The 16,331-nt window shown below is 37.2% G+C and overlaps 1 protein-coding gene across 3 annotated transcripts in view; it reads left to right on the top strand.

The window, feature by feature from the left end:
• Positions 1-12,283, top strand: part of GNPAT (glyceronephosphate O-acyltransferase) — a 35,093-nt gene extending 22,810 nt beyond the window's left edge. For 2 of the 3 annotated variants that reach the window (XM_070932577.1, XM_070932579.1), the window contains exons 11-16: positions 215-294; positions 4,183-4,323; positions 5,604-5,703; positions 5,794-5,887; positions 7,921-7,982; positions 11,692-12,283. In XM_070932577.1, the coding sequence (XP_070788678.1) occupies positions 215-294; positions 4,183-4,323; positions 5,604-5,703; positions 5,794-5,887; positions 7,921-7,982; positions 11,692-11,735 (521 nt within the window). In that variant the 3' untranslated portion in view covers positions 11,736-12,283. Of the gene's footprint in view, positions 1-214; positions 295-4,182; positions 4,324-5,172; positions 5,409-5,603; positions 5,704-5,793; positions 5,888-7,920; positions 7,983-11,691 lie in introns of those variants that run through there. The other variant, XM_070932580.1, reaches the window with a different exon arrangement.
• The last annotated feature ends 4,048 nt before the right edge of the window (positions 12,284-16,331 follow it).

Raw genomic sequence — 16,331 nt, forward strand, 5'->3', positions numbered from 1 at the left:
CTGAATCATTTCAGTGGGTTCATGCAAGAGAACCCCGAAGGCATTTCCAAATTATGTCCACATTGTGCACATTTTCATTTATCAAGCAATGGTTCCACTGTATATTTGTGTGTATGTGTGTGTGTATACATTAAATTGTATCTTTTACATTTATCTTTTAATAGCAAAATTATTTGAAGAAAGATCTTACTCATAAAAAAATTATGTTTTGCAGAAGAGGTCTATAACCAGTTTTCATTCTGGCGTGATGTTTTTTCTGAAGAATTTGTCTTCTTTCCTGGAATATCCCTGAAGGTAAACTGTTAAGTCTTGAGTTCTTAATATTTGAGGGAATTTGTCAAGACTTACTTGAGATTAAGACCAGGGACAGTTTTCTATATTGGGTGTGTGGGTTTTTTTTGTTTTTTTTTAACTTTTCTTTTTGATATTCTTTTCTATGAAAACAAAATATAAACAAAAACTCCCCTATTTGGAGTATTTTGAGCTTGAAACAAAGCTGATCCAAACTGAAAAATACTGAATTTCAAGCTCAAAGCATTTCCAGAGCACTATGAGTTTCTAAGTTGAACCAGCAGTTCTACAGGGACTGTAGATGGGACACATTTCATGAAATTTCAGACTCAAAACAGTCTGAAGATAACATTTTGCAATTCGCAACCACCATCCAAATACCTTCTCCTTTATTTTAATCACTTGAAAAAAAATCATTATCCATTGGTAAACAATATTCAAAGTTTTTCAAAGATTTTTTGTATTAAATAAACCTTTGTCCAGTCATCCCCGAATTATTTTGTTTACATTGATATCCCAATTAAGAGTGAGTGTTTTTCAGGTAACCTAATTGCTCCACTGATAATAATAGGTTTAAATAGGAAAATATTCAAAAGATTAGAAAATGGAAACAAAAAACAAAACAAAACAAAAAACACCAAGAGATCATCAGTTTTCAGGATCATTTTAAGTGGGTGGAGTAAAATTCTTGTCTCCCAAGAGCTCCGTCCTGCGTGCCCTCAACCATCTCTGTAATCTTCTAGTTTTTGTAATTTTCTTGCTTCTCATATAACAGTCTGTGCTCTTTTTTTTCATTTTTGCCACAAATCTGGGGAGCTTCCACTGCCCCTATTCATTTCCACTACAGTTGCTCTTATCCTAGGGGTGTTACCGTACCCCCTCTGCCTACTGCTTGGATTTGAGGCCTTGCCGCATTTAATTCATACCCATTTTGACCCAGAGGAAAACCATAATGAATAGGCTGGCAGAAAAGTACATGAACAGCCACTTATTCTAGTTTGGTTGCTCCCCCCCCTTAAGGAGAGATTGCTTCAGCGCATGTTTTCTCCCAAGTGTGGTTACTGGGCCATAAGGGTCCTTCACTTTACTCTTGCATAAGCCAAGTCACAACTGTTTGCTATGGACATTGTGGTGTAATTCTGTTACTCTGCCTCTTCAGGTTGAAAAAGCACTTCATCTTGTATCAATATAATATTTCAAGAATCCTCAAAGCAGCACAGAGTGCTTAGTTCCAAAATGCTCAAGTTCATTTCAAGTTCTGTGTCTCCCCCCCCCCTTTTTTTTTCTTTTCTAATTTTGATACAGAAAACGCTTGACAAATTCTTTCTCTTCTGCCCTAGAAAAACTATTTGCGCTTGTTTGAAAGAGCAGTTGGGAGCAAAACTCCCAATGGAAGACTCAGAATTCTAGAAATTGGGGGTGGGGGAGGGGAGGGTGAAAAAACAATTGATCTGATAATGACCATGATTCCAGAGCATTCCTTGATTACACTGCTGATTTTCAGCTATATGATTTCTTTCTACAATTTTTAGAAAAACAAACATACAAAATAGGATGATTAAGCTTCCATGAGGTTTAGTTTGTTCCTTTCGCTCCCTCCCGTCCCCAAAACAAATAGAAAAAGGCTACCAACTAAACCCTTTTTGCCTTGAGGGGGCTGCAAAACTTAACATGTAAAAAGCTTGATCACCTGTAGTTTAAATTGCAAATGGACACAGAAAGCCTATCAATGCAAATGTGGAGGAAATGAAAAGTGAATCTTCTACTACATCCAAACCCAAATTGTGAATGTTCTTAATTGCAGCTGGTTAAAGGAAACTACTTTCATTGGTCATATTTTGGATTAAAATGGACTTGTTTCAGATAAGCAATAGTTTGCTGAACTGATAATCTGTAATCATTCAAAGCCGCAGGGAAAGCCCTCAGTAACTATCTTGAAATTGTATTGGAAAGGGTGGGGCATACTGGAGCTGATTTCTGCCCCACAATCAGGTCATTCCAATTAGGTCAGGTGCATTCCGGGTTATAATTCTTCAATCAGTATTAACTGGGAAAGAAGAATGTTGTAGTACAATAGCTCTGATTGAAGGTTACAGTATAAATAATTGGCTATAAAACAGTCGCAGCTACCATTGCAGCTAGAATATACTTGGAGGATTCTTAGAGATGTACATTATTTATCATTTAAGAAAGAATTGAGAACCTGTGCTGCACTACCACTCTCAGCAGCCCTACTTAGCTAGTGGTGAGGTCTGCTGGAATTTGTAGTTTGATATCTGAACTTGCAACTGGTTATTTACCAGCAAGTTTTCTGAACCAGATCTTGCTCATAGTTACAGAAAGTCCTCTGTCTTTGGTTAGCAGGCACATAGGCGTACATATGCATTCTCTCCCTCTCTGTCTCCTTCTCCCTTTTCCTTTCCCTTTCTCTTTCCCTCTCTTTGTCCTTCCTCTCCCAAGGGGATGAATGGTGTAGGCACCATTGAGGCCAGGAATGTCATGGTCCTATCTGTCTGCAAACTATTCCTTTTTTTGTTGTCATTCCACTTTGGAAAGTAGTTCATATTCATTCTGATTGAAAGGTTTTGCCTTTGTATTGAATCTCTGTGTTACTAAATTAGAGTCCTCGCTGTTTCAATATATTGCTATTTTTATTATTTGACATTCTTGCTATTTTATTAAAACATGTATTTCACTTCACATAATACAATTTGTGAAGATTGCTCAGAATCAGTTGGAATTGGAGTAGTTTATAAATCGGGTAAAACAAACAAGCAAACAAATATAAATTCTTCATGTCCTACAAAACATAGATCGCATTGCTGAGTTTTTGGGATTATTTTGTAATGCTGTAATTAAATTCATAAAAATATATGTACCCTATGACTATCATTGAGTGTTGTATCTTATGATTCTTGATGAAGGTATCTTTTCTTTTATGTACACTGAGAGCATATGCACCAAGACAAATTCCTTGTGTGTCCAATCACACTTGGCCAATAAAAAAAAATCCTAATTCTAATTCTAATATTGAATCATGTCCACAAGGGTTTGGTTAGTCTTTAAGGTGTTGTTAGAATGTAGTTGTATAATATACATGGTGTAACAATTATTTAAAAAGTGTGTGTAATCTGAGTATAGAAATAGGGTTGTTTGGCAAACTGGAAGTACCTATGTAACTTGCATTTTCATTTTCTGTTTGGAAACTGTTCAATACCCTAGCAGAGGTGAGATAGAAAATAAAAAAAACCAAAAATAAATACTATCTTCTGGCAAAAGGACTGTACTAGTCTGAGTGCATATCGGGTCTAATGTCTTTTTTCTTGAAAAGCAGGTTTTCATTTAGAGATCTATAATTGGATTCTATTTCCACCATATCATCTTGCCTCATATGTACAGCTTGGCTTTGTTTTTGATAGGTTAGAGCAGTGTTTTCTCAAGCTTGACATCTTTAAAAATGCATGGACTTCAACTACCAGAATTCTCCAATCACTATGCCAGCTGAGGGATTCTGGGAGTTGACGTCCACAAGTCTTAAAGTTGCCAAGTTTGGAGACCCCTGGTTTAGAGTATATGAGGTAGCTGGACTCCCAGAACAGTAAATGCTGCTAGTGGTTTTCAGAATTAGATTCCCGATTTCCCACCCTCCCTCCAGTTACTTAAGTAACATTTATTTGTTTGTTTATTCATTCATTCATTATCCATCCATCCATCCATCTCACTGTCACATGACTCTGGACTTTAATAAAAAATATTGAGATGTTAACATGATCCATAGATTTGTTTTTTTACACTCTGTGCATATTGGTTGACATTAGAACAAATTATAGATATTACATTTGAGTTTACAGCCAGTAAAAAAATAATAATAGAGATTTATTTAATCTCTAGGATTTTGAAGAAGGTTGTTTCTTGCTTACAAAATGTGGAGCTGTTCAAGACACATCACAGCAAATCTTTGTCACAGAGAAAGGAAATACAGTAATTACTTTCTTGAGTGAGATGTTTAAGCCATTTGTGGAAGGTTATCAGGTATGGGTTTTTCCACATTCTTTTCTATAGTGGTCATCTTTGTTGTTAGGAGTGATAATAAATATTACATGTCAGTGCTGAGCTTCTGTCTTTAACTCTTGTAAATATATTGTCTCCCAATTCCAATAGTGTTTGTGTCTGCAACAGAAATACGCTTCCAGAGCATAAAAATGAAGAAGAATCTCAAAGTCTATCTTGAAAACAAGATTGCAGAGTTTTACGGATGAGCAAAAAACGAATCAAAAAATTAGCGTTAAAGTGCAAATATTATATCTAGCATTGAATTAAGACGTCTGGCAAGTAAAGAAGCCTTTGCCCAACAATTACAGTTCATCACATTAGGAGAGAATATGAATTTCCCTGAGGAAGAGTTGAGGGCAATGCCATGAAAAAGGCCTTCTGCTTCCTTTTCTTCTATCTAATTTATGATGGCCAAGGCACCTAAAGAAGGGCCCCCAAGTGATGACCTTGATTTATAATATATTCAAATGAGAGCAGGCAGTTTTGTTACTTTTCGGATGGCTGAGTCTTTAATTCTCACAGCTGTGCTGTCTACATTTGGTGCTTAACTTCTAATACTACCAGGGAGCCACCATGTGACCTATCGTGGCTATATTTGAAGCTATTTAGGGCTTACTTTTAAATTAATTCATTGGATGATAATCTCTTCCCTCCACTACCACCATTTTTCTAATTTAAGCAAGGCAACTGTAGTATTACCAATATGCTCTTAATTGATTAGCACAGATATGTTCAAAGGAAAATGAAATGCGCACACCCTTTTTCGTAAGATTGCATCACCTCACTAAGCTGATATTTTAGATATAATTGAACATTATTATATTATAGGATTACAGTGTATCCATGAGGCAGTGAAATGAATATTGAATGGAAGGGCTGAAATCGTCTCACCAAGCCTCTTCCTGTCGGTCTTTCTGGCTTTTTACTTATCCTTATATCACTCATGACGCAGACAGTTCCAGTTCTTGTTTACAAAGTGCTTTGTAACATAGAAGTTCCAGAAACAGATTGAGGTATATAGTATGGGAAAATCTCCATTCAAAGAAGAAAGACAAATATATTTTTAGTGGGAATATTTTTTTTGAAAATAGCTCTTAACCATCAATTTCAACTCTTTTAAATACGTGGAAGTATTTTTCAGCTCAAATGTTTTCAGTTTTGTTGTGTGCCTACTTTCCCGTAAAAAAAAAGAACAGTGGCTATTTTCTGATGAGCTTAGTAACACCAATGTAACCTCAGTTTAAATGTGTTTTTCTTAGATAATCTGCAAATACCTTTTTAATGAAACAAATGAAGCCTTTACTGAGAAGCACTTTGTATTTGGAGTCCGAAGCCTTGCTTCCCAGCTTCTGGAGACAGGTGTGGGATTTGGACATTACAGTGCTATACTGATGTTAGCTCTTAAATAGAAGGACCACATTTTTCATTGTCCCCATTCCTCCTGTTTAGGGAGCACTCAGTGTTATGAGGTCCTATCTTCGGATATGCAGAAAAATGCTTTGGCTACTTTTGTGAGACTAGGCATGGTGGCCAGAATGAAAACGTGAGTATATATCTGGAATCAGGGGCGGGTTCTACTTACCTTTACTATCAGTTTGCAACAGGAGTACACACGTGCGCGCGCTTCTGCACATGCACAGATCGTCCATGATGATGTCTGGGCAGGTGGGCGGAGCTCCCGCCACTATTATTACCGGTTTGCAGAACCGGACCGAACCCACCACTGTCTGGAACTCAACAAAGAAGCTGAATTAGTATCAATCTCCTAACAGTAGAAAATACTCAGAAGAAGGAATGTAATTTTATTACCATTCTACAGAGCGTTCAGTGCTAATTACAAAATTTAAAAGAACTCTAGTATGGACCTTGCCCAGGTCCCCTAGAGCTGTAGCTAAAATCATGAGCATTTTTTTGCCCCATGGAGGGAACTTTCCTTGCCCTGTTCTCACTTTCCACCCAGTTTTGGAACCATTATATATTGCAGTACAATATATACCGACCGCAAAGGAGATTAGGTAGCAAGTTTGTATATGTTTATTTTTTTTCTAAAGATTTATATTCACTTGATCCCTTCGTGAGTCTGAGTGCGTACCGTACAATCAAGTATCCATGAAAATGATGATTCAAATTTTAATTAAAAAAATATAAAAATTCCAATAAACCATTAAAAGATTCTGTGAATAAGGTTTTACGCCCCATCTTAAAATGTAAGGAGGGGCTTGCTTCTTCTCCTGGCAAATTGTTTTATAGCCTGGTTTGTATCATGGGCACAACCATTTCTGACACGAAATGCAAATCCATGGCAACCTTCAAAAGAATATACCTTCTTATGACTTGGGTATATAGGAGGAGTAGGCACTGCGTAGAAGCAGGTGTTCTGTACCTATAAGCATGGTTGTACATCTAATAGATTGGACTGAAACTGAAATATTTAAGAAAACTGCTAGAAAGTTCCTGCAAATTCTACCAGTACTGTTGCTACCACAATCTGGAATATCAGATGTAATAGAGAATCTGGGAATTCCATGTCAGGAAAAGTGACAGCTCTCTTCAGTGGTCCTAATTTGAAAGCCAGAGCAAACACTCAAGTATCTATTGCATGACTCACAGTATGAGATCAGATGTCCATTAATTGACACATATATAATGATCTCATGAAGGACAAAATTCAGAGAGTTGGTGTGTTTATTCGCATAAAATTTGGGGCCATATTGTAGATGAGCCTTGGCAGGTAATAATAAAATGACCTGCACTATAGATGGGGTATTCCAAACCCTTAAATCAGATAGCAAATATTACCTGTAGTGAATTAATTATTAATACCTTCTGCAGGCTGAGCTGTATTTACAAAGTATTGTAGCCAAATGCATACCTGGAGCAAGTATTAATAGCCCAATATAGTAATATATGGTAACATAAAACATCTTATTTTATTTTTTAAGACTACCCAAATGTTATTATATGGCATTAGCATTTGCCTTACAATAAAATCTGTGGCTCTTCAAAGTTTCTAGTGTATGATGTTTATAATTTGTGAGCTGCCCAGAACCACTTCATAGGGAAAACAGGAGTCATAAACATTTAATAAATAAATAAAAATTAAAAGATAAATAAAATACATTGATCTAATTATTTTGCATAGTTAAACTAATGACAACATCAATACTTGACCTGAACCATACCAACAAGTGTGGCAGGGATTCTGATGACATCATAAAATAGTTCAGAGGATAAATGTTTTATGTGCTATTTGTTTTTTTCTTTTAGATAATAAATTAACAACAATCCCTCAGATTAAAACAAATGGTTATGGTTGTTATTACTTTTCTTTTAAAGAGGCAATAAAGTTCTTAGTTTCAAACAGTAAGAAGCATTGCCAACTCTATCAATGTGCTAAATGATGTACTTCAGCATTTAATGTCTGGAAATTTTTGCACTGTTGGCATGATTAATTATGTTACTGTTGTTGCATGTTCAGAATAGAGAATTCATAGTCCCTTTTCCCCACAATAAAGATTGGATGTTACAGAACCTCATTCAAATTCTTTCTCTTTCCCTTCTCACTTCCACCCCCAGAAATGATGGATTCACTTACAGAGTAAATAAAGAGTCCCTGGCTAAGACTGCAGGAATGTTTGGTAAGTGTGTATCTGAATAAATTATAAATCTTCCTGCCTTTCATTGCATCACTCTGTTTATATAGATTGTTCATTTTATTCCATGCAAATAAAACCAGTTTTACATAAATTAGGGTGGAACACCTTGTTGGCAATTGGCAATGTCCAACATTCTTACTTGTGTATAGCCACAGACTTATACTATTCACATTCTTAGTTTGTTCTTCCGGTTTTTTCTTTCCTGTCAATTAGATAATGGGTGGAATTTTATCATCAAAACAAAACAAAACCTCCTTTGTATTCTGCATGTGTTTGTAATTTGGGATGGTCATATTTTAAGACCTGATAAGTATAAACCTGCATAATTGATATATATAGAAACCTGGAAATGAGAACTATGACCTAAGATAATTTTGTTGATATACTATTATGTCTCAGTTTTAAAATTGTTGTTTTGCTGTGGATGAAAAAAAAAAAACCCACTACAAGTTAGAAATTTTAATATGATTTGAAAATGGGTACGGCAGGAGTTACTGAATTACAGAGAAGTTGGGGTGGGGAAATTTCATCAAATTCTATTTGTGCTGGGTTTTTAAAAATGTAATAAACCTACTACTACCATTTGTCGAGCTCATGGCAGAAAGCACGGAAAAGTCCTTCTCTAATGGGTTCCTACGGTAGCCTGGCATGCCACAGATTGAATGTGGCAGGAGGCACTTTGGGTATTGTAAGGAGATTTATTATCCATATTGACAAAGCTGCTTCTTGTAGTACTTTTTTGTAAAGCAACCTACAACTCCTAAGGAACATAGGAACTTGTGAAATGTCCTTAAACTACAAGGAATGGTTTATCCTTTTGGAACTATTTTAGGGAGAAAAATATTTTTTAAAACTACTAAAGCCAGGCTTTGTACAAAAAATTAATAGTCAAAAGCGGTGTGTTGACTCAGAAGTCAACTGCCTACATTTTTATCTGCTTGAACTAAGACATGGATTTCATATACTGAATGTTCATACATATGTTTGTACAGTATGCACATATACTGTATGTGCACCTTTGGCTGCTTGATTGCTTTGATTCTAATAAATAGCCCTTGAAGACCACTCGGAGGCTTCAGCTGGTGCAGAATGCAGCCGCGCGGGTTGTGATGGGAGGGTCCCGATACTCCCATGTTACACCTCTCCTGCGTTACTTGCATTGGTTACTGGTTGCCCTCCGGGTGAGATTCAAGGTGCTGGTGATGACCTATAAAGCCCTACATGGCTTAGGCCCAGGATATTTGTCGGACCATCTGCAGCCAGCAATGGCTTCCCATCACCCGGTGCGTCCTCACAGAGAGGGCCTTCTCTGGGTGCCATCGGCTAGACAATGTCGGCTGGTGGCCCCCAGGGGGTAGAGCATTCTCTGTGGGCGCGCCCACACTTTGGAATCAACTCCCCCTGGGGCTTCAGTTGACTCCTGTCCTTCACACCTTCCGCCACGAATTAGTATAGTATAGTATAGTTTATTGAATAGCCCGAAGGCCTTTTCAAACAAAACAGAAAAGAAAAAGGGAAAAAGATAAAACAGTTACAAAAATAGCAATCTAAAAATATATGATAGATGACATTAAAATTTTACAATATCAAATTTCAATAGCTAAGTTGCCAAGACTAGATAACCCAAATAGGATAGCTCCTCTCTAACTGAGCTCATCTTCCTTACAATCGATAAAATGTTTTTTGATATAACTGGCTCGTATTGCCGTCATTCTTTTAAGGTATCGAGTGATCGCTCTTACCAGGGGAGGAGAGTCAGCCCTCAACAGAAATGCTAATTTTTGGCTTATATTCCAGTGGGGAAATTTATTTATAATTGAGGACAGATATTGTTTTCTTACTTCTTGATAGAGACTACATTCGAATATTATATGCGCCGTGTCCTCCACGACGTTTACCCCACATATGCATATTCTTTTGTCACACGGGATTTTCCGATAGCGGCCGAATCTAACGTTGGTATCTAGAAGTTTGAATCTAAATTTAACAAATAACTGTCTCTCCACTGATGGCATTTCTAAATGTAAATACTTTTCCAGAGTGAAAGTTGTTTTAACTGCTGTCAGCAGTTTAGGCCGCGAATTAAAAACATGGCTGTTTACATCGCCCAGCCTGGACTGAGGGGTTTTTTGATTATTTTAATGGGTTTTAATATATGTTTAAATTATATATTTATACATTTATGTATTTTATGTATGCATATTTATGTATTTTATGTTTTATTGGGTTTGTTTTTATTTGTTGTGAGCCACCCTGAGTCCTACGGAGATAGGACGGCATACAAATTATATTATATTAAATAAACAAACAAACAAACAAACAAACAAACAAGCCAATAAGGAACTGGGGCTGTCTGTTATAGAAATTTAAGATCAGTCTAAAGTTAGCCTTTTCCTTGAGAGAGACAATAGTGTGGGCTAAACTTTCTCTCTGACTACTAATTGCAATTCAAAATTTGTCTGGGTAGATTATTCCATTTTTATAATATTACTTAACTTCCATGACAAAACAGGTAAACAATTCACAGACTTGCTAATGGTAGTGATTGATAACAATACATGCTAATGACCTTAGCAATGATCAAGAGTTTTAAAAATTCTGGAGAAACTTTTAGGTCTGTAAGCTTTAGAGGATTTACATGCTATGAATGTATTTTTTTAAATTGTAAGCTTTTGTCTTACAAATAACTCCAAATAAAACCTTGGAAATCTACTTCCTATTAGTGCAGGCAGAGTACTAAGTTATATCAACTAATACTTTCTGGTTCAGTAAAAGTTAGCTTTTTACTATACTCTGTTCATGCTGAATTAATATTTGATCCTATAGAACCATGATGGCGAACCTATGGCACGTGTGCCGGAAGTGGCACACAGACACATCTCTCCAGGCACGTGAGCCGTCGCCCATTGCTCTTCTGGGTTCCGGCGCACCAGCCAGCTGGTTTTCACATATGCGGAAGCGCCAGAAACCATAAGAACAACTACCTGGTGCGCATGCACGCGCCGGGAAAATGACCTTCCGGGTTCCGGTGCGCACCTTTGCACTGGCCAGCTGGTCTTCACGTGTGCATGCGCACCAGAAACCAGAAGACCAGGTGGCCAGTGCACATGCATGCACTGGAAATTGGAAGATCATCTTCCAATCTTCCATCATCATCAACAGCGCACATGCTGTTTCAGCACTTGGTGCCGAAAATGTTCACCAACGCTGCTATAGAATATGGGAACTTACGTAAGTCTCTTATGTTTTTCAAAGCAGAAAGCAGAAGGTATTACATTTTAGTATTTTTACATTTCTCAAAGTACAGTATTAATATAATCTGTTTTCATTCGTTGCAATGAAATGGAATTGGAGCTCTATTGTGGTTTCAATGGATGTTAATAATTCTACCATTATTAATAGAAACAGTTAAAGACAACAGTAAAGAAAATACATTTTCCTAGACAAAAGTTTATTTGTTCATGATTATTTGTGACTCGCCATGATTTATCAGACTATAAAAATCAGTGACTTTTATGGATACTTAAAATATCACCACTTCTGACAATTAGTTTCAGTTTATTAAATATTTCTGTCTCAGATGCATACTTAACAATGTACACTATTTCTATAAAAGCTTTGGAATGTTTCTTGAGGTCTTTCCTTCTCTCTGCTCAAAACTGTTGGCACAACTGTATTCCTTCTTTTTCAGAATCTAGGATACCTGTAAGGAATGCAGTGACTGCAAGGCTTTAATTGGAGAAGGCTAGAATGGCTTGTCATTATATACACTGTTAACGGTGGAGCCCGGATGGAAATGAGGCACACAGTGAGGAAAACGTTATTGAAGACTACAAAATACCTTTTCCACCTTGACTTGTTTTTGCTACACAGTGGTGGAGAAGAATTCCAGAAGTCAAACTGTTTACACCATCACTTGAGGAACTTTATCAGCGTTAACGCTTAGGAGTCTTTGTACATTCAAGTTCCCTGCAGTGAATATCACCTGACTCCCTCTTTCATCCAGATATTAATATTTGAATAGTAAGGTAATACCTGAAATGTTCACCATGATAACAAGATGATTGCTTTTATATGGTTGTTTTGTGGTTGTGAAAAAAAAAAATAAGCTAAGGTTATATAACGTTGAAAGCAATATTTAAAGAAAACTATGATTGCCATTGTAATTTATGAAGAGATTAATCTGTTTCATGGAAATTAATTCCCACAAAATGTTAATGATGTAACTGATTTAAAAAAAGGTGGTATTTGCAGCTCTTGGAATATTAAAAACTAACACAGGAGGCATGTGTGCTACTTGCTGTTCTCAATTGTCACACACAGTTTTAAATGTGCATGGCATTTTTTTCCCCCTTTCCTTGCTGTTAGGTTTTGAAAATGGAACACAACACAATGGTAGGTCAGATCACTATCAGCTGTCCTCCCCTGTTGACTGATTTTTGCTCAGAACCATCAAGCCTCCTGTAAACTCTTAAATCCTCTTGTATAGATTTGGAGTTGGAGGTGAAGGCAGAGTTGTAACACAGGCTATGTTGTAATTGTGAGCATGCAATGCCTGCCACTACAGTGCATCTCTCATATCATGCACTTAGATGCTTAGTGTCACAATCTTGGGTGCTTTTGACTAAACCAGCCTCTTTATATATTTGATATGCTTTCCAGTGTTACAGAAGATAATTTGGACAGGTCATGTATTAAACATACAGTATGTCAGTTCCTCCATATAGACCAGATCAGGAAATCAACTCCACAGTTAATCTAAAATATTTATGTTGAGAGCAGCTATGATAAAGTATCTCTCACAGAGAGGAGCAAATATTCTATCAACTCCCCTATTACAGTTTCTCAAAAAAAAAAAAAAAAAAAAAAAAAAATCAAAGACCTGATATTTGAAGAAGATGAGATCATGTTTTCATTCAATGTCACCGCACTCTTTATATCCATAGACCCAGAATTAATGAAATAATCCATGGCAGAACAACTATATAATACCAAATACACTAAGATTGAAATACCCAGAATCATGGACCTCATCAACCTTTGCTTTACCACCTACCTTCAATCTGACAAATAACTATACCAACAAATTTGAGGAACACCCATAGGACCACCACTCTCTGGGTTTATAGCAAAGACCATAATGCAACGCCTAGAAACTATAGCCTATCATAGAATTATAGGTTCCATGCATACAACCCAAAGTATGGATGCGGTATGTCGATGACATCTTTGTCATAAAAAAGGAACAACTAGAGAAGACACAGGAAGCTATCAGCATCATCTTCAAAGGACTAAAATTTATAAAGGAAGAAGAAAACAATGCACTACCCTTCCTGAATATTGTTATCAGCAAAGGCAATGACGACAAATTAGAAACATAAGTCTATCACAAAACCACCCACACTAAGCAAGGGCTCCACTAGAAAATAACAATCCAACCTCCCACAAGAGAAGCTGTTTAGACAAGCATAAACACTCCAGCAACCCTGGACATCAAAAAAAGGAAACATCATCTACACCAACACATTCCAACAAAATAGATACACAACTTATCAAAACATTCTTGACCACTTAGCCCACTACAGCACAACTAACACAAGCTGTGAAAAGGATATCACTGCCATACATCAAAAACATCTCAGAAACAACCCAGAGAGTACTACAACCACAGGACATCACCATAGCACACACATCAACTAAAGCCCCTGAGACATCTTAAGAAAACCAAAAGACCCAGTAGCTTTAGAAATAAAAACAGGAGTCATCTACAACATACAATATAAGAGCTATTACAGCCTTTTTGTAAGATAAATTAGCAGAGCATGACCTTCTAACGACCAACTGGCAGAACACATGATGAAAATGCCTTAATTGCACAAGACATGGACAGACTTCACCATAGTTTCAAGTGGGAAACCATGAGCATCCTAGACTAAATTAGGTCCCAAAACACCAGAGACTTCCTGGATGCCTGGCACTCAACAACAGGCACATAGAAATAAACAACATCTACATGCCATTCAAAACAGAGAATCAAAAAGTTAAAAGACCACAACACCACCTTGGCAGCAGTCAACACCCAGATGAGCAGAGATTAACACCAAGACCAATACTAGACCACAATCAAGCAGTAAACAATATCCTAAGCAAGGAACTGCCAACAAAAAAATCAAACTAAACAACAGCTTAATCAAGGAACCACCAAAAACAATCCCATCAACACTGACAGGGCAGGCCACACACACACACACACACACATATAAACAGAGAGCAAACCCCAATCTCTTCTAGCACTGATGTTACCCAGTTGGGTAATGAAATTACTGCAAGAAAACAAACAAGCTCAGAGATCACCAAAGACCCCACACTATAAGTTTGAGTAAACAAGACTTTTAAATATTGTAAAAAGAAAAAAGTAGCACATTCCAGGTCCTTTATGAAAAAAATACTGCAAATCCAAAAAGTTCTATGCTGTTTCAGTTCCCCAGTTATCACTCCATTCCTCATCAACAATTTAAAATTGACATAGAATTACAGTGAAGCTTTCACAGAATCAGGTTTGAAATGCTAAAGACTGGGCAGGGCGCATCTGCAGGCATCAATACCTTGCTCTTCAACTGGTAAGAAGGCAAATATAAAAGAGGCCAGCCAGGCTCCTGCCTCTGAATCTTGGAAAAAAACTTTCTTTTAGCCTCACTTTATTTGAAAGGTAAATAAACATTATTTTACTTTTCATACAAAAGGAAAATAAATGGCCATCTTTACCTTCAGATGTAAGGGCAACACCTACACTCAGAAAGATATGTATGTATGTATGTATGTATGTATGTATGTATGTATGTATGTATGTATGTATTTCTCTTTAGCCAGGTTCTTCCTACGTAAACCAAGATTTTTGTGCAGTCCTAGTTCAGTGAAATCACAATCCATTAGTTTCTGGGCTTTTTTTCTTCAGGCAGCCAGCAAGCTCCCTGTTGCCCATTGGGAGACTAAGGGCAACAGGGTGCTTGCTGGCTGCCTGAAGAAAAAAAGCCCAGAAACTAGTGAATTGTGATTTCACTGAACTAGGGCTGCATAAAAATCTTGGTTTACGTAGGAAGAACCTGGCTAAAGAGAAATACACATAAAGGCCTACGAAAAGAAAAGAAAACATATATATAGTTTTAACTTCCTGAGTTGTGATATCCTGAGTTTTTTAATGTAATGTCCTGAGCAGATGGCTGTGATGCCACATCCTGGGCTTTGGTTTGGCTCCGAGTTTGAGGTCTTGCCATGTGTTCACAACACTAGAACTCAGGATGTTAACACACAGCCCATTATCCAGGTCGTTAAAACACAAAAGACTAATGGGCACACATCAAGGACCTCACCCACAGGATGTTACGAAACAGCTGACTAATCTGCAAGCATTAGCTCCATCAACCAATCAAGATGTAACAACACAGGCAACCAACCCGCTCACAGCAACAAAGCCAGCACCCCACACCTCCCCACCAGTATTTATAGAGAGACGGCAGCTCCAATCACGGTTTCCTTGCATAAGCACGAAGCCGAAGACACCAGCCTGCAGGTTCCACCTACATAAACCAAGATATTATGCAGCCCTAGTTCAGTGAAATCACAATTCACTAGTTTCTGGGCTTTTTTTCTTTCTGGCAGCCAGCAGACCAGAAACTAGTGAATTGTGATTGTGAACTAGGCCTGCATAATATCTTGGTTTACGTAGGTGGAACCTGGCTAGAGAGAAATACACATAAAACCTACGAAAAAGAAAGAAAAACAAATATTGTACCTTTACAGGGAGGATACATGAGATGAGGGTGTGGCTAACTGATGAGGCCTTATAAGGCCGAAATAGATCTATCTTAGTCTCCCAACGGGCAGCAAAGAGTCTGCTGGAAAAGCCCAGAAACTAGTGAATTGTGATTTCACTGAACTAGGGCTGCATAATATCTTGGTTTACGTAGATGGAACCTGGCTAGAGAGAAATACACATAAAACCTACAAAAAAGAAAGAAAAACATCTATCTATCATCTATCTATCTATCTATCTATCTATCTATCTATCTATCTATCAATCATCTATCTATCTATCTAATCTGGTAATTCTTTTTATGACTCAAGCAACCTGTCTGATGAAGTGAACTGTAGTTCATGAAAGCCTACTGCATGCCTTTTACTATAGTAAAAAACTATAGTATGCTTCTCCCTGTTTTGGGGTGGGGGTACCTCTGACTACCACAGCTCTCCTATAAAACGTTGTTTTAAAAAGATGGGGATATAAATAGGAGAACTGCAAAAAAAAATTCACACTGATTAAATCACACAGTT

Source organism: Pituophis catenifer, unplaced genomic scaffold (genome assembly GCF_029215685.1).
Source record: "Pituophis catenifer annectens isolate HBS135680 unplaced genomic scaffold, rPitCat1.0.hap2 SCAF_1, whole genome shotgun sequence".
Taxonomy (NCBI): domain Eukaryota; kingdom Metazoa; phylum Chordata; class Lepidosauria; order Squamata; family Colubridae; genus Pituophis; species Pituophis catenifer.